General features: G+C 40.1%; 1 protein-coding gene across 3 annotated transcripts in view; it reads right to left on the bottom strand.

Annotated features, from left to right (window-relative positions):
* Nucleotides 1–24,625, bottom strand: part of DNAAF11 (dynein axonemal assembly factor 11) — a 94,945-nt gene extending 70,320 nt beyond the window's left edge. For all 3 annotated transcript variants that reach the window (XM_017875170.1, XM_017875171.1, XM_017875169.1), the window contains exons 1-3: nucleotides 24,483–24,625; nucleotides 10,605–10,772; nucleotides 6,095–6,172 (exon numbers count right to left, since the gene is read on the bottom strand). In XM_017875170.1, the coding sequence (XP_017730659.1) occupies nucleotides 6,095–6,172; nucleotides 10,605–10,772; nucleotides 24,483–24,492 (256 nt within the window). In that variant the 5' untranslated portion in view covers nucleotides 24,493–24,625. The remainder of the gene's footprint in view (nucleotides 1–6,094; nucleotides 6,173–10,604; nucleotides 10,773–24,482) is intronic.
* Between the last annotated feature and the right edge of the window lie 581 nt (nucleotides 24,626–25,206).

Genomic DNA, 25,206 nt, shown 5'->3' with positions numbered 1-25,206 from the left:
GAAGTAAAGAAAAGACAAAAAAAATTTTATTATCCTTCCCCGAGAAGACCAGAGAGGAACAAAAAAAAAAAAAAAAAAAAAAAAAAAAAAGATACTAGCTATGTTTTTGCCATCCAAGGAAAAAAAGTAAAAAAGCAAAACAACTTATTTTTTAAATTATTTTGAGATTTACTTAAGCAGGTGGGCCGAAGGTGTACCCCCATCTTCCTCCTCTGTCACCTCAAGCCCTTAAAATGAAACAAAAGTACATATTTGCCAGCAGATAGGATGCATTCTCTATTCCCACTATCCCCCTCCACCACCCTCACCAAACAATCCTACCCTACACCCAGTTCATCCGTGTTAAAGCTGGAAAGCAGAGCACAAAAAGACCTGTCCAGGTAAAAGGCAGGAGTGGAGCTGGCCTGCAGTTTGCCAAGCTCAAAGACAATAGTGACGATGCTGCCCTCTAGTGGTATATAAATAAAACAAATCACACAAACAGAACTCATATGGTGTAAGAATACTTCACAAAACTAACAAGCGCTGGACAACCGAGCCAAGAGTCCCAGTTTTAATTATTTCTTTGTCATTTTGGATAGAAAATTCATTACCACAAAACATGGACATAGAGTAAATTTTGTTATTCCATTTGTTCACAGGAGAATAGGGCTGTAAAATGTTAGCTGGGAGAGAGCAATGACTCCACTTCTAATGCAGAAAAATGCCAGTGATGAAAAGGATCATCTTGATCCCAGGACTGAGGCCAGGTTTGAGGGCTTTGGTAATGGTAATTTTTTGAGAGCAAAAAATAAAAATATATGAGGCAGATTTATGTAATTGTAAATACATAACCTTGATAATCACTGGACTATCCATTTTTACCCTAGTAGACAAATAGGCTAAAATCCACCATGACATAAGTAAAGTCCTCCTAATTTCAGCTATTAGCAGATGGCAATGGGGTGAAGAGAACAGGTTGTCTGCCTCTATTCCATGGCCCTGCACTCTAAAGTGAAGTCTGCCAGTCAGCCTGCCCCACCCACTGGCAGAGTGCACAGTGGTTCTGCCAGGCAGGCTGAGGCTGGATAGGCAAGCAGAACCTTACAACTACAAAATAAGTCACACAAGCCACCTAACACACGAAATCCTTTGTGACTGTAATCAGACACCAAATGTTACCAGACATTTAGAAAAAAATAGCACAAGATAGAAGTGTGCAAAATAAAACAGAAAACCTCAGATGAAGAAGAGAATTCAGGGGATGGAAAAAAAAAATGGCAGCGAAAAGTTCTAACGAGTATCTCCAAAGAGATTTAGAAGATATTTCATCCATAAAATAAGAATACACACCACAGGAACGAAATAATCAGAACATAGAATTAAGTTCAGAAGAATAAAAAGCGTGGCCAAAATTCACATATACACCATGGAATACTATGCAGCCATAAAAAAGGGTGAGTTCATGTCCTTTGCAGGGACATGGATGATGCTGGAAACCATCATTCTCAGCAAACTAACACAAGAACAGAAAACCAAACACTGCACGTTCTCACTCATAACTGGGAGTTGAACAATAAGAACACATGGACACAGAAGGGGAACATCACACACCGGGGCCTGTCGGGGGTTGGGGGGCTAGGTGAGGGAGAACATTAGGAGAAATACCTAATGTAGATGATGGGTTGATGGATGGAGCAAACCACCATGGCATGTGTATACCTATGTAACAAACCTGCACGTTCTGCACATGTATCCCAGAACTTAAACTATAATAATAAAAAAAATGGCCAAATTAAAGAGTTAATTGTAGATGGACTGAACTATAAAACAAACAGGGATGAAAAGAAAATTATTATTTGGAATTTGAATCTGGTGAAATATTTCAAAATGTACAATATCAACAAAAATGGATTTAAATAAAAGATGCAAGCTAAAAGGCACAAAAGATCAGTATAATACTACTAAAATCCAATTAAAAGATGTTCTTGGGGAGATTTAAAAAACACAAAAGGGGCCGGGGGCGGGGGCTACTGTAATTCCCAGCGACTTGGGGAGTCCCTGAGGCGGGCGACTACGAGGTGGTCCGAACCATAATCCTGGCTAAACGATGAAACCCGCTCTACTAAACACAAAAACTACCGGGCGAGGTGTGCCAGGGCGGCGCAGCCGTCCCACCTTTCAGCCATACTTGCGGGGGGCAGTGCCAGTAGGCGAGATGAGCAGGGAGGCAGACACACGCTGTTCTTCACCCAGAATCCGTAAACATTGCTTCTGGGCCGAATCTGCTAATATGCTGAAATTAGGCGGAGTTTGCAGTGAGAGGCCTGAGAACTTCTGGCCACTTGTCACTCCCATGACCTTGGTGGACAGGAGCGAGACTCCCTTCTCAAAAAAAAAAAAAAAAAAAAAAAAAAAAAAAAAAAAAAAAACAAGAAGAGAAAATGTTAGCCGCGTAAGTATTATATACCCCTACAAGGTGGATGGGATAGATGGAAGAAGGAAGGGAGGAAGGAAAGAAGAAATGGTAAAAACATAACTGTCAAAAAATAATTCTCTATCTGGGAAAACTCCCCTTCAAAAATAGAAAATAAATTAAGATATTTTAGATAGACAAAAGTGAGAGTTTTCACTAACAGATTTATGCTACAAGAAATAGTACAGAGTGTATTTCAGGCTGAAATGAAAAGACACTAGGGAGAAACTCAAATTCATTTAATAAAATAAGAACAATTACTAAAGGTAACTATATAAGTAAATATAAAAGACAACATAAATTTATTTTTGTTTGTACCTATTTTCTTCTGCTAAATTATTTAAAAGATGACTGCAAAAAGAAATAATTATGAATCTATGTTAATAGGCATATGATATATGAAGACGTGATATGTGACCATAACAGCATAAACGAAGAGAGGGAAACTAAACTATACGGGAGCAAAGTCTGTATATTATTGAAATGAAGTAGGTATTAATTTGAACTAGATTGTTATAAATTAAGATATTAATTTTAATTCCCAGGGAAACTACTAAAAAAACTCAAAAATACACATAAAAGAAAGAACAAGGGAATTAAAATGGTACACACAAAATAACAAAATGAAAACAGTAATCCAAAACAGAAGAAGAAATTCGACATAAGATATATAGAAAACACATTGCAAATAACAGACACAAATTCTGCCTTATTGCTAATTACATTAAGTGTAAATGGCTTAATCTCTCCAATTAAAAGGCAGAGATTGACAGGATAGATTAAAAATCAAAATATGATTCATCTATATGTTATTGAAAGAGAAGCATTTTAGATTCAAAGATAGAAATAGTTGGAAAGGTAAAAGATAGGAAAAGTTATACCATACAAATGGTAACCAAAAAGAAAAAAGGGAGAGCTGGAGTGACTATATTAATACCGGACAAAATAAACTTTAAGGCAAACATTGTTACTATAGACAAAAAATGACATTTTATAATAATAATAACATCAATTCATCAAAAAGATAAAATAATTATAAACATATATGCACCTAAGAGCAGAGTCCCAAAATACATAAAGCAAAAATTGACATTATTGAAGAGAGCTAGAAACAATTCAACAATAATAGTCGGAGACATCAGTAACCTGCTTTTAATAATAGATAAAACAATTAGACAGAATATCAGCAAGGAAATAGAAGAGTAGGAAAGAAAGAAACAAAAGGCTAGACCTAACAGGCATATTTAGAGCATTAAACCCAAGAACAGCAGAATGTACATTCTTCTCAAATGTACACAGAACAGCCTCTAGGATAGATCAAATGTTGGGCCATAAAACAAGTCTCAATAAGCTAAAAGTAATTAAAATCAAAGCAAGTATTTATTTGACCTCAATGGAATGAAACTAGAAATCAGCAAAATAAGAAAATGTTGGAAAGTCACAAAGATGTGGAAATTAACACTGCTATATAAGTAATGGGTTAAAGAAAAAAAATTGCAAAAAAAAAAATCAGAAAATACTTTGAGATGAATTAAAACAAAAGCACAACATATCAAAACAGATGCAAAAAAGTAATGATCAGAGGAAAATTCATATAATTTTATTTACATCTCCATAAAAAAGAATGACTCAAATCAATAACCTAATTGTCTGTCTTAAGAAACTAGAAAAAAGAGAAAACACAAAGAGAAAGAAATAATAAGGATTACAATGGAAACAAACAAAATAGAGAATATAAAACAATAGACAAAATCAACAAAATCAAAAGTTGGTTCTTTGAAAAGATTGACCAAATTGAAAAACTGTTAGCTACACATTAACCAGAAAAAAAAGAGAACACTCAAATTTAGTAAATCAGGAATGACAGATGAGACTTTACTGTTGACATTTTAAAAAATGAAAAGATGACAAGGGAGTAGTAAAACAACTGTATGGTAAAAAATGAGATAACATAAGTGAAATAGACAAATTCTAGAAAGACATAACCTTCCAAAACTAAGTCAAGAAGAAACAGAAAATCTGAATAGACCTATAACAAATAAAGAGATTAAATTAATAATCAATACATTTTCCCAAAGAAAGGTCCAGGACCAGATGGCTTTCCTGGTGTATTCTAACAAATATTTAAAGAGGAGTTAACACAAATTTTTTACAAGCCCTTTGAAAAAAATCGATTAAGAAGCACTTCTCAAGTCATTCTATAAAGGCCCATACTCTCCAGACAGTAAAACCAAAGACACTTATAGGGAAAACAAACAAACAAACCAAAAAACTACAGACAAAACTAAGAACAATTGTGCCTCAGAGGTCACCATCACGAAAGCTGAAAAGAAAACCCACAAATTGGAAGAATATATCTGCAAATCAAATATCTGATCAAAGTCTAGCATCTAGAATATATAAAGTACACTTACAACTTAGCAGTAAAAAGACAAATAATATAACTAATTTAAAAATGGGCCAAAGCTTTGAATAAACATTTTTCCAAAGAAGATATTCAAATGGCCAGTAAGCACATAAAAAATGCTCAACATCATTAGTCATTAGGTAAACGCAAATCAGAAGCACAATAACATACCACTTCACACCTATTAGGATAGGACGGCTACTATAAAAATAAACAAAAATATCTTCCTATCTTAAAAAATATTGTTTATAGAAAGTATTAGTGAAGTTGTGTAGAAATTGGTACTCACATGGACTATCAGTATAAGTACAAATCGATACAATAAATATTTTGGAGAACAATTTGGCAGTATCTTTCAAAATATGCTGATTTAAATGCAGGAATTCCATTTCTAAGTGTCTGTCCTAGAAAAAACTGTGCACATATACACAAAGTAAAATGTAGAAGGAGGCTCACTGTAGCCATGCTTTTTATAGCAAAACACTGGAACGCACCCAAATGTCCATTTGCAGACAGATGGTTAGATAAATCAGTCTACAATGATTCCAGTATGTAGCCCCACGCCCCCTTTCCTGGATATCAAAAAAGCAAGGTAATTGTAGGGAAAAAACTAATTTTCAAAACAATACTCATAGTATGATGCCATTAATAGAAAGCAAAATGAAATAAAACCACCCTGTATATACCCAAGTGTTAATTCTGGCTACCTCTGAGGAGGCTAGGTTAGGAAGGGGTAAAGTGGACTTCCATTTTTGAATTTACATATCACCTTATTGCTTGAATTTTTATAAGAAGAATAACTACAAGATGCATGTAAAATGTTAATTTTAAAAGCATACCTATTTTTATACAAGACCGTTTAAATCTAACTTTTTTCTTTTTGGGGGAGGGGCGGGGACAGAGTTTCGCTCTTGTTGTTCAGGCTGGAGTGCAATGGCGTGATCTCAGCTCACTGCAACCTCCGCCTCCAGGGTTCAAGCAATTCTGTCTCAGCCTCCTGAGTAGCTGGAATTACAGGTGCATGCCACCACACCTGCCTAATTTTTGTATTTTTAGTAGAAATGGGGCTTCATCATATTGGTCAGACTGGTCTCGAACTCCTGACCTCAGGTGATCTGCCTGCCTCGGCCTCCCAAAGTGCTGGGATTACAGGAATGAGCCACCTCACCTGACCTTCTAACTTTAAATCTCAATATTAATTCATAATAGCATAATAGAAGAAACATTCTTACCTTCCAAGTTTTCTATTTTTTCAATGTTGTTTAAAGCTAAATTCAAATATTCAAGTTTCTTGAGTTTGCTAACATTTTCTGAAATACAAGATAATGTAATTAAGATAATTAATATTCAAAATAAAGACACTTTTATGCAACCTATTACTAAAATAATGAAGAAAATCTAAAGATTATTATTATGGTTATCAAAATCATGTTGCTTTTCCAAATCTATACCTGTACATCAGACATGGTGGCTGCCTAAGGAGGACCCATTTCTCCCTCCATCCTTCCTGATGACACCCAGTTTTGCTCATGTCTCTACCTAGCCCTAACTCCAGGCAATTAGGTTTAGCCAAGTTGGGCCAGTGCATGACAATCCAATCTCTCTCGCTAGTGATGGCTCAGGAACCTAAGTTTAAGCCAAACAGCCCATGGCAGTCTCTTGACAACTGTGTGATACAGGAGAGGACATGCACACCCAGTGCTCCTAATCAGATAAAAGGGAAGGATCTATATTCCATGCTTGGGGGGTTCTTATCTCTATTTCCTGCTGGATGTGAATAAGGAATTACTATCTCTATTGATACTCATACTCAATCATAAGGCAAGCGGCTGCAGGACAAAGCCTGAGAGCTGGTAGAGCAGAGAGAAGGAATCGACCAACCCTGTCTGATTCTGGAGTCTGCTCTACCTCTAGACTTAAAGTTGGGTAAGATAATTGATTTCCTTACTGTTCTGCCACATTTAGTTGGGTTGCTTTGACTTGAAACCAAAATCAACCTGATACAGAATTATTTTATTTAATAAACATGAAAGCTCATACAGGCAAAACAACAAGCATAAACAAGTCACAGAATTGCTGCAGAATGGGGCCTTTGAAAAATAGTGAATAATACCATAGCAAGAGTGCTTATCACATGTCACACAATGTTCTAAGCATTTAGTATATATTACCTTATTTAATCCTCATAATAAACCTATGAGGTCAAAACTATTGTCTCCTTTTTACCAATCACAATGCCATGGTACAGAGAATTAATTCCCTTGTCCAAGGTTAGGTGGTAGAGCTAGGAAATTTGACTTCAGAACCTGGAACTAAATCATTGTAGTACACTTTAAAAGAACATTCTAAGATGACAGGAATGTAGAAAACTTGGCTAAGGAATTGCACTGGGGGCAGCCTCACTCAATGAGTGCATCCTCTGCCCATTTCTCAGGGGTATCATGAAGCTTAAACATGGTGATTTATAATCATCACCCTTACCACCACTAATAGTTAATCTAAAATGTACACAACATCATATATTTGTTTCCATAGGCCTGAACATAACAGTTCACATCTCTGAATCTCAATTTATGCATTGTTTAAACGGAGGATTTGGGGGGAAAAATTACAAATGTTTCTCTCAGAATTTAAATTATTCTAAGTAATCCTAATGTTTGAAAAAAGCTCTTTAGAAACATCTGAGCATTCAAGAGTCAAAGATAAGGAAGTTTCCTTTTTTTTTTTAAGTGATGGAAGTCTCACTCTGTTGCCCAGGCTGGAGTGGGCAGTGGCACAATCTCGGCTCCTGCAAGCTCCGCCTGTGGGTCACGCCATTCTCACTGCCTCGCCGATCCTTGAGTAGCTGGTACTAACGCAGCCCCCGCCACCCGCCACTATACCCAGCTAATTTTCGTATTTTTATTAGTCAGAGTTTCACTGTGTTAGCCAGGATGGTCTCGATCTCCTGATCTCACGATCCGCCCACCTCAGCCTCCCAAAGTGTTGGGATTACAGGCATGAGCCACTGCATCCAGCAGATTTGGAGGTTTCTATGTGCTAAGAACTATGAGAGTTTCGTCCACATCCTGAGCAAAATACTTTATTATTGTTAAAATGGCTAGCCCACAATAAAATACCTCTTCAAAAGAGGATTTCCCTTCCCCACCTTTGTTATATGCATCACCCTCTAAAGACTAAAGGAGCCATATGATAGAAAAGTAAGATTTGCTCAGGGAGGGTTTCCTAAGTTAATTCCTCAAAACAACAGGGCCCAACTTGGACAGAGAGGGAAAAAAAAGGCTCTGTAAGTCAAAATGGAAGAGCCTCTTGGGTAGTGAAAAGGGACTCTGAGTTCTAGCGAGACCATTCTAGAAATAGTTCTCATTAACTAAGCAGGCCCACGAACTTGGAGTAGACCCTCTGCCTTCTGGGATTTAAGAAGCTCTGTGGCTCTCAGCTTGGCCCAGGTATGCAGCCCATTGGGAAGCTGTTGCAAGGGTTGATTCCAGGAGCCCACAGGTTCTGATTCAGTAGGTCTGGGGGCAGGGCACTTGACAAGACTCCACATGGCCCCTGGGCTCCCTCTTGGGTCACCTCTAAGCAGCACCTTCCTCCGCAGACCATCTGTGTCTTCCTGTGGGCAACAGGGCTTTAGGAAGGGCAATTGCTTCACAAACTTCTACCTCAATGGCACAAGAGCGAGTCTGAATCCTAGAGGGGTGGTTTTACTTGCTAAATAAGTGCCTAAATGCCTATGGGTGGAGTAGCACTGAAAAATCCCATTATTAGGATTTAAAAGAGTGTTTAATTTAAGAGTACTTTGGAAGCAAAAATTTAAGCTTTCTCACAGCTCTGAAAAGGACTGAAATACCATGCTCCTAATTAGTAATTGTGATGGACCCAGCTGTGGAGATTAAAATTTTGGGAACTCTTTTAGATCTGTACAATTAGAACCGTTCTTTCATGCCCCCATGCATAAAAGCTGGTGGTTTTCTGTAATAGCCTTTTTAATTGAACAATGTGCCAGAGTTTCTAATTTCTGGTCAAGTTAAAGATGCCAAAATAATTAACTGAAAAAATACAGAGAATTTTAGTAAATCTTCCAAAAATGATGCAAATCTAGGCTTTTTGCAAGCCTGAAGCCAATTTTCAATTACCCACGAAACTAGAAGCAACCACATCACCAGGGTTTCTCAACCTCAGCAATACTAGCATTTTGGGCCTCTTTCTTGTGGGGTGGGGGCGCATCCTGAATCCTGTAGGATGGTTTGCAGTATTCCTGGCCTCTGTACACTAGATGCCAATAGCATCCCCTCCCCATCCTCCCATACACATGCGACAACTAAAAATATCTCCAGACATTGCCAAATGCCCCTGTTGTGAACCACTGCACATCACCATGGGAAGTTAAATATAATCCTGCAAGCTGACCTCTGGGTTCTCGTGCCAGGGCACACAGGGGTTGGCACTCACTCTGCCTCATCAGCCCTGACTCCATCCCTTTTCCTCCAACTCCATTTTGCTCCTACCTTCATTTGGCTAGCCTGGAGACACTGGGGTAAATGATCAAATTGATAACAGCAGCAGCATAGCAGCTATCCTGTAATGAGTACTTACCTCATGGTGAGCAAGCACTAAGCATATCATTTCATGTAATCCCTATGACAATTTATACATTAGGCATTATTAGCCATTTTACAGATGGCAAAACTAAGACTTGGGCAAGTAACTGACTTGTCAAATTTCACACTGCATAGAGGGAGGCGGCAGAGGCAGTGTTCTGACTCAGGTCTACCTGATGCCAGAGCCTGTGCTTTCTCTTTCTGGGTCCTGGGGATTCTCCTTCTGTGTCCATGTGGCAGGACCTCCATTAGAGTAACTCCACACGCCTCCCTTCCCTCTGCCCTTTAATTCATCATTCTTCTGTGAGAGAAGTCAGGTGTGGTGGGGGAAGGAAGACCAACTTATCTGATAGGTTAATCAGGAGAAGAAATTGAGCATGCCCAGTCCTACCCTCTTTCCTGGTTTCTGGGATCTTCCTACCAGCAGACAGCACATGGTCTCAACCTACCTCCTGACATAAAGCAAAGGCCCACCTGGGTAGGAGAAACTTGTGGTTGTCCAATTCTGCATGTAACTGGGTGGGTAGGTTAATTCTGAGGGCAATATTAGCAAGCCCACTTGGCTGCAAGTCTAAGCCACTTTCTTAGAAGAGCTTTATCAGTTATAATGCTGATATTTTTATCTTCATTGACCTGATTCCTGCATTTACCTCTAATTTCCATTCCAAATTGGAAGCCCCTCAATACACAATACTGAACCCAACGCGTTGCACATATATGGTCACAATAAATACAGCAAAACTAGCTATTGAATTCTGCAGTAACCTGACAAGGACTCCCTCAATTCTCATACAAATTCGTCTTGCAGTGTGATGTAAAACGATGACAAATACCTCCTCCCTTTCAAACTCAAAAAATAAAAAATCAGATCTGATGTGTTCTCTGTCTTTTTAGATGATCAGGTCAACTAATGTGTTGCTCACCTTTACCTGCTCTCCCAACTTCTTGTTGGAAATTGTTTTCACTACACACAATTTAGGCAAATGTCCCCCACACAGCCACTGAGAGACGGCTGTGTCTGCTTTCCCCTGGAATTCTCTTTCAGTGATTGTCTTCTCCTAAAAATAACACAGCACTTTCCAAAGTTCTCTCATTCACAATGTTAAAGAAACCGTAAGAACTAAGTACTGAAACTTACCAATTTTCCCAATAAGATTATTTTGAAGATAGAGAATTTTTAAATCCCGGCACCATTTATCAATGTGTTCGAGTCTTTCTATTTCTTGCTGATGCAAGGAGAGTTCCTCCAGGGAAAAAATGACACAGTCATTGTGTTCAGCATTCCGTCTAATAAGATCTTCTGTGACTGAAAGAAAATGTGTTACATATTACATTTCTGTCCCCATTGTTCAACATAAGATTATTGTGCTGTTAACGCCTTTGGTTTTTTTTTAATTTATTTTATTTTATTTTATTTTTTGCAGTTAAATGTCAATTCTCCAGGCCCAAGCGATTTTCAAAGTGAAAGAGAAAATGGTGCCTCCTCCTGGAGTTTTTGTGATGCCACGATGTGAATCAGAGGGAAGAAGAAGACATGATGATGTTATATTTGCCTTTGAATGTGAAGGGTCTACATATATTTTGCTGTATGGATGGAGATGGAGTTGAGAGTTAATGGCTATAAAAATGTTTACATGGAATCTTATGATGGTACCATGTTAAAATGGATGAGATCCACTAACTAATCTGAGACAGAGCAACTTGTTACTGAAAGGCACAACTGGGCTGTCAGAGGGCAGAAATATGAAAGCATCTTCCACCATTCAGAAGATAAAGGTCACGGGTCATTCATTTAACCAATGTTTGTTAATTTAACTGAAGCTTAAAAGAAAGAAAAGGAACGCCTTAGATCTTGCATAGCAGTCTTATAAAGCAGCCACCACTTGTTGTGTTTCCAGGAGAAGTGTTTTTGAAAGCCGCTCACAGGAGGAGGTGTAATAGGAGCTCCCATCCCTCTGACACAAGTGATGTGTTGCCCTGGGATCGCCTGCCACAGAAGGGCAGCAGTATATGATGAAGATGGTGCCAGGAGACTGGACATAGCGCTATCTATGGTCCACAGTCACAGCCAAGCACAAGATCATGAATCATCTTCATAAAGACGCATTGAAACCAAAGAGGTAATGACAAGTAGGAACCAAGCATTTCCCACTGCCACTAAAAATGGTATTTGTTGAACCCTCACATCTTCTGTAGGATGTGGAAATATTATATGTCTACCCCAGGAGATAATAAAGACTCACTGTCACTTACAAGGTGCCAGGTACTATTCTAAATGCTTTGCATGTATTAATATATGACTATCTGGAGTTACTATTGCCATTTATCAGATGAGGAAATAAAGCACAGAGAGTTTAAATAACTTACCTGGGTCTTGGTGTAAGTGCTAGAGCCAGGTTTTAAATTCACAGTTCAGTGCCAGACCACCTGCTCTTAACCACTATGCTCCACTGCCTCACGCGTAAGCAAATAATAGCCTCTAGAAATTCCAGGTTTCCTGAAGGTGCAGACTCCTCTAACTGAGACAGAGTTCTTCACAGCAACTTCTGCTACCACATCTCTATGTCACATCCTTAAAAGTGGAGTTTGCCTTTTTATTAAATGTAAAAACATGTACAAACTTGATCATTCATGTGGAATTAGCTAAACTCTCTGCTACTTTCAGTGGTAAGAGATACGGGTGCTTGCAATGACAGTTCTTTGGAAGAAGGACCAGAGTAATGTAGGGGTTGAGAGATTTAAATACCATACATGGGGAAAGTCCTTGCTGCTCTAAGCCTTGGCTTAACTAACAGGCAGAAATGGTCACAAATCAGATCCTGGTAAGGGACAGCCCAAAGCACCCAGGAAGGAGGCTTACACCACCACCAGTCTGGCTCGCTGGGACCCTTGCCGCCAGCACCATTCAGCTGTCCCTGGAATTTCGCTGATGGTTTGCGAACCAGCTTAAATAGAGTGCTATAATCAAGGAAAAGAGAAAAACCAAACCTGTAAGAGAAGAGCATTAAAACTACTCTCTATATTCCTAACCAAAGTTGGTTCTAACAGCTTAAATCAACTGATAATGAATAAATGGGTACAGCCAGAGGATAGAGCAATGCTCCCATGTAAAGTAAAATGTATGATCTGTATCTGTTATTTGCCTATAAGAATTATCTTAGCAAGGATGCAACATGGGTCAAGAGGTTGAGATGGCACAACCCTTGTTATCTGTACATTTAACAAAATGTGGAAATTATTGACCACTAGTAATAAGACCCTTAATGACTAACGGTATATCTGTAACTTAAACTACTCAAATCCATAGAGCAAGGGGGTAGATTGTTGGAGGCCTTGGTACTATTAGAACTGGAGTCCACGGGGCCAGGAGGACGTGCCCATCCAGGGCCCAAGTCTTCCTCTCTGGACCATGATGCATGGAGGGAATGATGGGATTCTCTGTCCAAGGGGCTCCAAGCTTTACTCCAAACCTTGCAAGGGCAGTTTCTCCAGGTTCATTCCTGAAGACAGACCATGATATCAGGTACATATCCCAACGCCTAGGGGTGTCCAAGGATCAGCTGTTTGTCAGGGAGGTGGATGGCATGGATGTATAGGCTGGAGTGTCCATGCTCATACATGGGCGTGAGGGGACAGGATAGAGTCAGAGATGGGAAGAAAAGGGAAGAGAAGGCCAGAGGGCAAGATTTCCCCAAGCCACCATGCTCTGTCATAGAACTCCAGTATAGGAAATGCAGCCCTCGGGTTGTTATGAAAGTATACTTGTTAAGGGAGGAAGACGTATTTTATTTAGCAGTTTGGTTTATAACTTGATACATAGGCCTTTACTTATACTCTTGCCTCAGATTCTGGTTGAAGCCTTAGTTTTGTATCCATATTGAAGATATAACCTAATTTGAATTCCAAAGGAGCTGTCATCCACACTTAAGTCGAATGTGTGCAGGGCACTTCTGATAGCATCCTAAGCATCACTTGGTCTCTGGCCTCATATTGCCATGTTGGACTTTCTGACTCGCAGGGCTGCTCAAGGTGTCACAGGCACCTCTAGTCTACACTCTGAAGGTATCACAGGCGCCTCTAGTCTACACTCTGAAGGTATCACAGGCGCCTCTAGTCTACACTCTACACTTTTCCAAATTGCCCACTCTTAAAGATTTGCAGGGTTGACAAAGTTTCTACTGATACCAAACATCCTTGTAGTATTCTTTTGCTATACCTCTGCACATTTAAGAAACTCTTTTTTTCCTCTGATGAGGCAGGGGTCTCACTCTGTCACCCAGGCTGGAGTGCAGTGGCACAATTATGGTTCACTGCAGCCCAGGATCAAGGGATCCTCTCACCTCTGCCTCCTGAGTAGCTGGAACTACAGGCATACGCCACCACACCAATTTTTTTTTTTTTTTTTTTTTTTGTAAAGACAGGGTTTCACCATGGTACCCATGTTGGTCTCAGACTCCTGGACTCAAGCGATCCACCTGCCTTGGCTTCCCAAAGTACTGGGATTACAGGTGTGAGCCACTGCGACTAGCTAAGAAACTCTCTTCATCAAGGTATTATGTGTGTAAAATCGACCACTTCATGCAACTGTCAAATCTTCTCTTTTGAAGGCATGTGGATATTAGGAAAGAATTATGTTGATTCACACGTTCTAACCATGAGACTGAAGATGAGAAAAATCCCTATTAGTTTAAAGAGGTGGAGTAGTTTAAAGAGGTGAAGTTTAGGGAACCTCCCTTAGCATGAATAACTAAATTACACACACACACAAAGGAAAGAAGAGGCACAACAGAGAAGTTTGCCTGGACAGCAATGATTATATACAATTAGGATACATTAAAAGAAAATGGAGAATCACAGCGGAGGAAAGAACTGTGAAGATCTGGAATTTCCCAGCGGACCTTTTCTAAACCCTCCTATCATAAGCAAACTGCCATGTGGCTTACCATTTTATAGCACGCAGGAAATTGTTGTTACACAATGCTGCTTCACCTGTAATGGCAAACATCAGAAGAAAAACCAGAGCTCCCAAGAAGAAATGTATAAAGATATCTACATGGTGCATGGAGATTATAGTGTTTCATGCTTTTGAACAGGAAAGCATTTTCAGTTTTTTAGACTATCTAATTTAGAGCAAACATTCTTTAAGTCCAAGGAGCATTATTTGCCTTTAGAAATTTCTACTCCAAATAATATAGCACTACACTTACGTGAGATTATTCTAGAGATTTAAAAATGCTTTGGGAAGACAAACAAGTGCCCAAAAAACATAAAAAAAAAAAAAAGCTCCACATCACTAGTTATCAGAGAAATGCAAATTAAAACTACAATGAGATACCATCTCACACCAGTCAGAATGGCTATTATTATGAAAGTCATAAAATAATAGATGTTGGCAAGGATCCAGAGAAAAGGGAACACTTATCCTCTGTTGGTGGGAATGCAAATCAGTTCAACCCCTATGGAAAACAGAATGGAGATTGCTCGAAGAATTAAAAACAGAATGAACATTCAACCCAGCAATCTCACTACTGGGTATCTACCCAAAGGAAAATCAATCATTCAATCACAAAGACACCTGTACTCATGTGCTACTGCAGCACTATTCATAATATCAGAGTCATGTACTCAACCCAAGTCCCCATCAACAGCAGATTGGATAGAGAAAATCTGGTACACATACACCATGGAATACTATGCAGCCATAAAAAGGAAAAAAAAAAAAAAACATGTCCTTGGCAGCAACATGGATACAGCTGGAGGTCATTATCCTAAGTGAATTCATGCACAAACAGAAAATCAAATACCGCATGTTCTCACTTACAAGTGGGAGCTAAACAGTGGGTACACAAGGACATAAAGATGGAAACAATAGACACTAGGGATTCCAAAATGGGGGAAGGAGGGGAGGGAAGGGTTGAAAAATGACCTACTGGGTACTATGTTCACTATTTGGGTGAGGGGTTCACTTGAAGCTCAGACCCCAGCATCATCCAATATACCCATGTAACAAACCTGCACATGTATCCTCTGAATATAAAATTAAAAACAATAATACATAGTTTGAAATAGCTAAAAGGACTATATTGAAAGTTTCCAACACAAAGAAACGATAAATGTTTTAGATAATAGATATGCTAATTACCCTGATCTGATTACTATACAGTATATGTATGGAAACATCACAATGTATCCCACAAATATGTACAATAATGTGTCAAATGAAAACAAAATTACAAAGTTAAATAAAAAAAGATATAAACTCTGCCCTTGAGGAATTTTCAGTCCAGAATTAATAAGAGGCAGTGACAACAGTGCAAGATGAATGATGAGCTTGAGAGAAGAGCTGGATACTGTGAAACACCTAGGAGGAGCACCCAACCCAGCTGCAGCTTCAGAAGCAGGGAATGTTGACAGAGATACACAGCACACATGAGAATTAACCAGAAAAAAGGAAGAGAGTAGAGCAGAAGAAACAGCACAGTGCAAAGGCCAGGGAGCAAGGGTATCTTCCTTCACTTCGCAGCAAGAATATAGTGAACATACCTTCAGTAATGATGTTGTAGACACAATGGCAGACAGTCCTTACTTTCATGGAGGTTGCCTGGTAGAACAGGCAGAAAAGAAGTATGGTGTGCATACCACTGGGGTCATGTGGATGGTCTGGGATACCCAGAGCTTCTAATCCAGTCTTCGGAGAAGATGGAAAGCCCCCTATCTTCAGCTGAGACATGGAGGATGAGTAAGACTATTCAAGAGAATGAAGACAATTCCAAGAAGCAAGCTCAGAAGAAGAGAGGCCATAGAGGATTCTGTAAATTATGTGGCATTCATTATGGCTAGAGCAAAGCACTGAAGGAATCGGGAAATATAAAAAAGATAGGCAAGTTTGAGTCCACTGTAAAGAGCCCTGGAGAGCTAAGGACTTAGAACGAACTTGTACTATAATTTAGTACCGGAACGTAACCTAAGGGATGCAGTGTGTACTGTTGTCATGAAAAGATGATGTCAAATCTTTGCCCCATCATTCTCTACCTGTTTATGATACATAGATTTGGGCAAAACTGTTCATCTATTTTCAGTTTTCTCATCTGTAAACTGGAGATAATGTTAGTAATTATTTCTTAAAACTTTTTTGAGGATTAAATAATTAAGTAAAGCCCTTAGCACAGTGCCTGGTATACAGTCATTGGTCAATAAATGTTAGTTCCCTTCCTTCTATAAGTGTGTAAATAAATAAATAGTAAAATGCTTTGGAAACATTAATATGTTATCATAAGACTATTTCAAGAGAAATGGTATTATAGTACCTACTATGTGGTATGGAAGAAAAAATATGCCAAGGCACAATATGAAACATATTGCTTTCACTTCCTTATTTTAGGAAATTTCAAATAGCAAAATATAAGATGCAGATGGGTGAGTGCTAACCAATACCTGCATGACTGGAGAAATAAGTACTTGATGAAGGATATTGACAGCTTCAACCACAGATACATACTCCCCTCACTAAAAGATGCGGTGAAGGGATCCAAGGGTTTAATCAAAACACATCCAGCTCACCTAAGTTTCTTTCCAATTCGTTAATATGAATGGGTTCTCCAAAATTTGAGGGTGTATCAGTAAAATGACTTTGCAGGGAGCAGGGACAGAAGGCACGGTGAGGAGGTTTCTGGGACACCGGAGGCCATCCTGCTGTGTTTGCTTCTAAAGTTTTTCATTACATTGAGCAAAGTTCTAAAAACTCCCAAAGCCAATAATTTAGTGTTCATTCCTTCAGGCTTTACATCATGTTTTATAAGCAACTCTTTTTCCCTGCTAGATTAGAATAAAATCAACCAATATGTATTTATTGAAGATTTTGTAGCATTTTCAGACATCTTGAAAGACTTATCAGATATGTACATGAAATTGAGATTTAATAGAATGAAGGGGTTCCAAACGGGTGAAGGTCACCTCTTGCAGCATCTAAAACATGTTTTAACCATTTTCAATGGAAACTCTTAAAAGCAGGATTGTACACTTGCCTGTCTTTTCTTGCTGACCCAGGCTCATCATAATTTGCGGCAATAGCCATATTGCACCCCAGTCTAGCGATATCTTTAGGGACTACTTAGTAGAGTGTGCTACTCAGAAGCACTAAGTGTTATGGGGCACTGAGAGAACCACATAGAAAGTACGATGAGTGCACAGGAGAGTGATTGGTGCTACTGAGAAAAGGGAGGTCAGAAGAAGCTTCATGGAGGAGGAGTCTGAGCTGAATCTTTTTTTTTTTTTTTAAGACGGAATCTCGCTCTGTCACCCAGGCTGGAGTGCAGCGGCACGATCTCGGCTCACTAAAAGCAAGCTCCGCCTCCCAGGTTCACGCCATTCTCCTGTCTCAGCCTCCCGAGTAGCTGGGACTACAGGCATCCGCCACCACGCCCAGCTATTTTTTTTTGTATTTTTAATAGAGACTGGGTCTCTTAATAGAGATCAAGCCACGATGGTCTCGATCTCTTGAACTCGTGTTCCACCCACCTTGGCCTCCCAAAGTCCTGGGATTACAAGCCTAAGCCACTGCACCCGGCCCTGAGCTGAATCTTGAAATGTGAGTAGATGTTTGTTAGATAAACCAGGAAAGGGCATCTCAGGCCATGGTGGATGACATGATGCACTTCTCAGGTCCCTCTTCAAAACTGAAGGATTAATTCCTCTAGCTGCTGGGGGCTCTATTGACAGACAATTCTCAGCTGCCCACCTTCTTCGTGAGCTGCCTCAGCTGAAGAGATTGTTCAACCAAGGTCATGCCCTTTCCTTTCCCAGGAAAGCCCACATTCAATGACTGGTTGATGTAGGGGCTGTAAAGACCCAGTTCATCACCCCAACTTGGGCAAATTAGAAGGTTCATTCCAAGTTCAGATCTCCTGGTTGGTTTCCTAAGACCTTTGTTAGACACATCACAGCCCAACTTCTCCCTCTGCTCAATTTTGATTTCTTTCCTACCCACCCCAACAATGCTCCCTAATAAACCTCCTGCGTGCTAATTCCCACCTAGATATCAGCTTCCTGAGGAGCCCAACCTGGAAGAGTTGATACCAGAAGTGGTGCATGAAAGCAGATGCTAGCTAAGATAGGATTTTGGAGTCAGATTACAGGTTGCCAGTGGCAAAGACACTGTTATTCCTGGTAGGCAGAACACAGATAGTGCCTGGCCCAAGGCAGATATGCAATTGTAAAGACTTGCCCTGGTGTTGAACAGAGATAGGATACAAGTAGAAGGGAATGTACTAGTAAGTGTAACATGTCAGGTGTTAGAGAAATGTGACAGAAACTGTAACTTAAAGAACAATTATATTGTATCGTATAAAGGCTGCTGCTAAACACAACTAATCAGGAAAGGCTGACAGAGGAAGTGTAAAACCAGAGGACTGCATTGGGAGCACTATGAAGAGGTTTTCATTTCCTGAAACCAGAGGACAGAGAAAGCTGAGGGCTAGGAACAGTACTTCATCATAAGATTAGCAGTAACATCAGGTTCTGGACATAATAGAGTAATAAAACAGGGTTTACCCTCTAGCCAAAATAACTAAAAATCTATACAAAACATACAAAAGTAATTTTTTAAACTTGGGCGTAAGGAAATAAAAAGGAAAATTAGAAAGTATTTTGAACAGAATTAAAAATTACACACAAAAAAAGCAACATATCAAAATTTGCGGGATACAGCTAAAACATTACTTAGCGGTAAATATATAGCATTAAATACTTATAGTAGGAATAAAGAAAGGTATCGAATATTGGCTTCCACTTTAAGGATCTAGAAAAAGAACAAATAAAATCCAAAATAAGCAGAAAAAAGTAAATTATGAAGATTATATAACAGAAATCAATGAAATGAAAAGCAGAAAAAACAGAAAAATCAATAAAGATCAAAGCTGGCTCCTTAAGAAAATAAAATTGGTAAACTTCTAGTCAGACTTATCAGCAAAAAAGAGAGAAGACACAAATTGACAATATTAGGAGTGAAAGAGGTGACATCATATGTATTCTACAGATATTAAAATGATAAAAAATATAAGTAACTTTATGCCAATAAATTTAAGAACTTAAATTAAATGGGTGAATCCCTTAAAAGACACAACTTACAAAAGTTCACTCAAGAAGATATACATGAGCTGAACAGCCCTGTATCTACTGGATATGTAGTTAAACACCTTTCTTTCCACAAATAAAACTATGGCACAGATGTCTCATTTGATTACCTCTACCAAGAACTTAAGGGAAAATAATACCCCATATACACAAACTCTTGTAGAAAATTGAAAAGGAAAAATACTTCCCATTATATTCTATAAGGCCAAAATTACAACCAATCAAATGCATTACAAGAAAAGAAAACTACAGACCCATGTACCTCATGAAAACATATGTAAAAATCCTAGGCAACAAATTTAGCGAATCAAATCCAATAATGTAATACAAAGATTATACATTATAACTAAGGGGGGATTATCCAATGTATACAAGATTGATATAATGCTCAGAAATCCATGTGACATACAATATTAATAAACTAACAAAGTGATAATATCAAGAGATGCAAAACAGCAGTTGACAAAATCCACCATCCATTCCTGATTTTAAAAAGACAACAACTCGGAAAACCAGAAATAAAAAAGAACTCAACTTGGTAAGGAGCATCCATAAAAGACCTATAATCAAGATTATATCGAGTGGAGAAAGACTTTTCCCCTAAGAATCAGAAAAAAAGACCAGGAAATCCATTCTCTCCTCTTCAACATTATACTGAAGGTTCTAGCAATAGGCAAGGGAAAAAAAGGCATTCAGGTGGTAGAGAAGTAGAATTATTTCTATTTGCAGATGATATGACTGTTTACAGAGAACATCAAATGGAATTCACATAAAAAGCTACTTGAATAGGAGAGTTTGGCAAGATTGCAGAATATAAGATCTATATGAAAGAATCAAGTATACTTCTATATATTAACCATTTACAATGCCATCAAAAATATGAAGTATTTAGAGATAAATCAGAAAAATACGTGCAAAGTCTGTCCATTGAAAACTTCAAAAATATTGTAGACATTCTGTAAGAGCTAAATAAATGGAGATATATCCCTTGTTTTTGGGTCAGAAGATTCAATATTGTTAAGATGCTCATTCTCCCCAGATTGAGCTACAGATTTAACACAATCCAGGTCAAAATCCCAGGAGACTTATTTTTGTACAAATTGACAATATACTACTCAAATTCGTATAGAAATGCAAAGGATCTGAATACCTAAAACAACTTTGATAGATAAAAAAAAATTTAGAGGAAAAACACTACTGGATTTCAAGACTACTTATTACAAAGCTCCAGTAATCAAGAGAGTGTGAAATTGGCACAAAGGAAGACAAATAAATCAATAAATCAGAAGAGAAAGTCCAGAACACACATATACGTGCCACTGGTTTATCCAAAGGTTCAATTCAATGGAGAGAGCATAGTCCTCAACAAGTGTTGCTGGTACTACTGGATTTCCACATTAAACACACACACACACACACACACACACAGACAACAACAATTTAATCTACATCTCACATCATATACAAAAATTGAGTCAAATGAATGATGGAATAGTGTAAAACCAAAATTATAAAATTTCTAGAAAAAAAGAGAAAATCTATGTAAACTTCGCAAAGGTTTCTTGGATATGACACCAAAAGCAAGATCTATAAAATAATAAATTAAACCTCAAATTTTTAAACTTCTTTCAAAATAATTAAGAGAAGGAAAATATAAGCCATAGATGGGGAGAAAATATTTGCAAATCATATATCTGATGCCTTATATCCAGAATATATAGAGGACTCTTAAAACTCAATGATAAGAAAACAAATCAATGTATAAAATGGGCAAAATATCTGAAGACATTTCACCAAAGAAGATCCATAGATGACAAAGGTGTCACAGTAATACAAAATGCATTCAATAATATAAAATTTAAAAATAAAGACACTAGATCTTCTCTAAATCACAATATACACCAGATTAAATGCACAGAGAGGAACTAATTCATTTTCCTCTTGCCACCATCCCCAGGCTCAGTATTGGTCCCCCTGAGCAGACACGAACACCAAAAATAGCGGCCTCTTCCACTTTACATGAGAATTTGCACCATGACCTCTCTTTTTCTCACCAAACTGTCTCTTACTCCTAAGAGACAATATAGCAAACATATACAAGAGTGCAGGCTCTGCTTACCATCCCAGATGTACCACTTACTGTGTGGCACTGGGCACGCTGCTTAACCTCTTTGTGCTCCAGATTCCTCATCTGCAAAATGGATACGATGATACTAGTGACTACCTCAAAAGATTTTTGTGAGAATTCAATGAGTACACACACACAGAAACTTTCAGAATACTGACTAGAAGGCAATAAGCAGCTCAATAAGTGTGAGTGAGCTATTATTATCATCCTTTCTCAGGGGCCCAAATTTCTCCTCCAGCTGTAGGAAGCTGAGAATTGTGGAAAGAGCAGTGAAAGCCGGGAAGCTCGTATCCTAGGTCCAACGTCTCTCCTGACTGACGGGATGTGACATTGGCTGAATCACTGTTCCCCTTCTCATCTCGAAAATGAACAGGTACACTAGATGATATTTTGAGCACGGACTCTCAAAAACCTGTACTAATGACATCCGTGCATATTTTTCTGGAAAATACAGGAAAGGCAGTGGAAAAAAAAGGCACACAGGAGCAGTCAGGAGATGTTAGCAAGAGGCAGAAGGCCATTTATTGGGAAGCATGGGAGAGAGAGAACAGGTAAAAAGGGTTTGTGGCACAGCAAGAGAGGACCACTTTCTTCACCCACATCTTTCAAATCTGTCCACTTAGCCTCAGTCCTGTGGGAGGCAGTGCAGTGTAATGCAGGACCCAGAGGAAATCTTCATGGGTTCTGTCCCCAGCGCTGACAGTTACTATGTGGTTTACTCTCTGTGCCTCACCCCAGAAATGGAGATGTCAGTAATCCTCCCCTGCCTTAAAAGGCTGCTGGGAAGATCAAACAGGAGAATGAAGGTAAAGCATGTTAACCAAGCCTGGCACATCAGAGCTACTCATTGGAGGAGTGCTTGTCATCTGTCCTGCTGCCATGACCTCAGTTCAGACTACTATTTCCCGCTCGATCTCCTACAGGGCCAAGCCATGCCCGTGAACAAAACCTTTTGGTTTCCCTGTGGCTCTTTTGATAAATTTCTAAATCTTAAGTACAAAACCTGTATAAGCCGATCCCTGCCTACCTGTCAGGCCTCGCTTCTCTCTTTGCCCTCCACTTCTTTCTGTCTCACACCAGCTCCTGTCAGTGACAATTAGCCACCAAGAAGCCCTGTTCTTTCTCAACTTTGCGCAATTCACTGTGCCTTCCTGTTTCCCTTCCAGACAGCACCGCTTCCTCAGAGAAGCCTCCACCCACCTTGAGGTTAGGTCCCCTACACATGCCCTCAGGGTGCAGGCACCCCTCTCTCTCTCGGCTGTAACCACCATGCTTGTGTTTGTCTTCTCTCTCTCCAAGAGGGTAGGCCTACATCTGTCTCCTTCCTCACTGTTTCCTGCATTCAATACCTGACTCAAGGTAAACACTCCAGTGCAAGTCTGACAAGTTAATGATTTAACAAATGAAAGTGGACAAGACTCAGAGAAAGAGGGCAAAGGAAAATTCACGATATAAAAAAGCTAATGAGAAGAAGAAGAAAAAAACAAAAAACAAAAAACAAAAACAAACAAACAAAAACAACTAGGGTGAGACCAGGGCATGGGGAAACAGCCCTGAGAAGAGAGGAAGAAATATCAGCAGCTGGTTTAGGAAAGGAGTTCTAACATCTACAAATCACTCCCCCCACCCCGCCCCTCCCACTTGCAGGCTGTCAGGTCTTCCGGGGCAGAAAGCCCATCATCTGGAGCAGTCTTTTGATTTAAAAAGAAGTTAATTATGACATTTTTACAATGATAAGTGATCATTTAGGTGGAGCTGTACAAAACTGCCATATGGGGAGCTCAAAAACGTTGTTGATGTCAAAATGGTTCATCCAATATAAATAACTTACCCGCATCACCTTGCAGTCTGTTAGTATATTTTTTAAGAAACACGTTTACGACCGGGCGCGGTGGCTCACGCCTGTAATCCCAGCACTTTGGGAGGCCGAGGCGGGTGGATCGCCTGAGGTCAGGAGCTCGAGACCAGCCTGGTCAATATGGCGAAACCCCGTCTCTACTAAAAATACAAAAATTAGCCTGGCGTGGTGGCACACGCCTGTAATCCCAGCTACTCAGGAGGCTGAGGCAGGAGAATTGCTTGAACCTGGGAGGCGGAGGCTGCAGTGAGCTGAGATCACGCCGCTGCACTCCAGCCTGGCGACAGAGCAAGACTCCGTCTCAAACAAAAATAACAACAGCAACAACAAAACACGTTTATAACACTTACTGTGTCTAAAACAGTACTAGGATTGCCTTTATTTTGGAGATGAAGAAGCTGAGGCCCAAGGGGTGAAGTCACTCGCTCAAAGTCACAGGAAGAGGGAGGACTTCAACCCTGGCTCCAGAGTCGGGACCCTCCACCGCTAGGCTACACTGCCTTACGGAATGAGTCCGAAGATTGCGGCTTGGAGACAGTGACTGGCCCACGTTCACAGCGAGTAAGGAGTCGCTTGGCCGGAATAACGCCAAATACCCTGCACCTTCTCCGACCCCCTTTCCTGGAGTCCAGTGCCTTTCTGCCTCTTCCTCTGCTTCCCACGGCCCTGCCCATTTTACAGATTAGGAACCTGAGCTGGAAAAGGCCAGGCTGCCCGGCCAGTCTGCAGAGGACCTGGCGCAGCCGGGGCTGCGGGGCGGAGGGCCGGGTGGGGCTGGGGTCCGCCCGGGCGCCGGGGAACCGACAGCGCGGGGCTGGTGCTGGCGACAAGGATCCCACGGGACCCGGGACGATGTCCACAAGGGGAACGATCGAGGACGGAAGGTGGAGGGGCCTTACTCCAGCCCATGGCGCCTCTCCAGTTCGCTGGCCCCGCAAGCCGGACCCGGATCCCGAAGGACGCTTTTCACCGTTCACCTCCCCTCCTCAGCGCGTCCCCGTCGGAATTCGGGAGCCATGGCAACGGGGACTCTACGGCGGCCGCGCGGGGCCAAGACACGCCGCGTTTCCTAAGCTCCGCGGAGCTAGCGGAGGAGACTGCAGTGAAGGGGCTCAGCAGACAGGGGCTCTCCAACCCAAGCCCAGTCTTCGTCCTCGTCCCACCTCTGACTTGCCACAGACTGCTTCCCTCTCCCAGTAGTCCAGACTGAACAAAGAATCAGGACGCTCCTCTTTCCTATGCCTTCCAGACCTTTTCCTTTTTGTGTTTGATTTAAAGCTTCCAGAGCCAAGAGATCTGGATTTCGCCCCCTACTCTACCAGCGGCGTGACCTTACACTTACTTCTCCTCAGTTTCCACTTCTGTAAGATGAGAAGTAATAACCTAAGAGGATCACTGTGAAGCTTTAATTAGATAATTTGAACGAAGGAAGGACACTAAAAAAACAGGCTCACTATAAAGGTTCGTTGTCATTGTCATACTCCAGTTTTTTAAAGTCACTCCCCAACACCCATTTCCGGCTAACAAGTTTTCCATAAACGCCACCCATTACCCCCTCCATCAATTTCCCTATTCTCCACTCTCTTAATTGTAAAATGTAGGAAGTATATCTCCTACAGCCCC

Source organism: Rhinopithecus bieti, unplaced genomic scaffold (assembly GCF_001698545.2).
Source record: "Rhinopithecus bieti isolate Rb0 unplaced genomic scaffold, ASM169854v2 scaffold_7212, whole genome shotgun sequence".
Classification (NCBI taxonomy): domain Eukaryota; kingdom Metazoa; phylum Chordata; class Mammalia; order Primates; family Cercopithecidae; genus Rhinopithecus; species Rhinopithecus bieti.
This window is presented reverse-complemented; position numbering and strand designations above follow the sequence as displayed.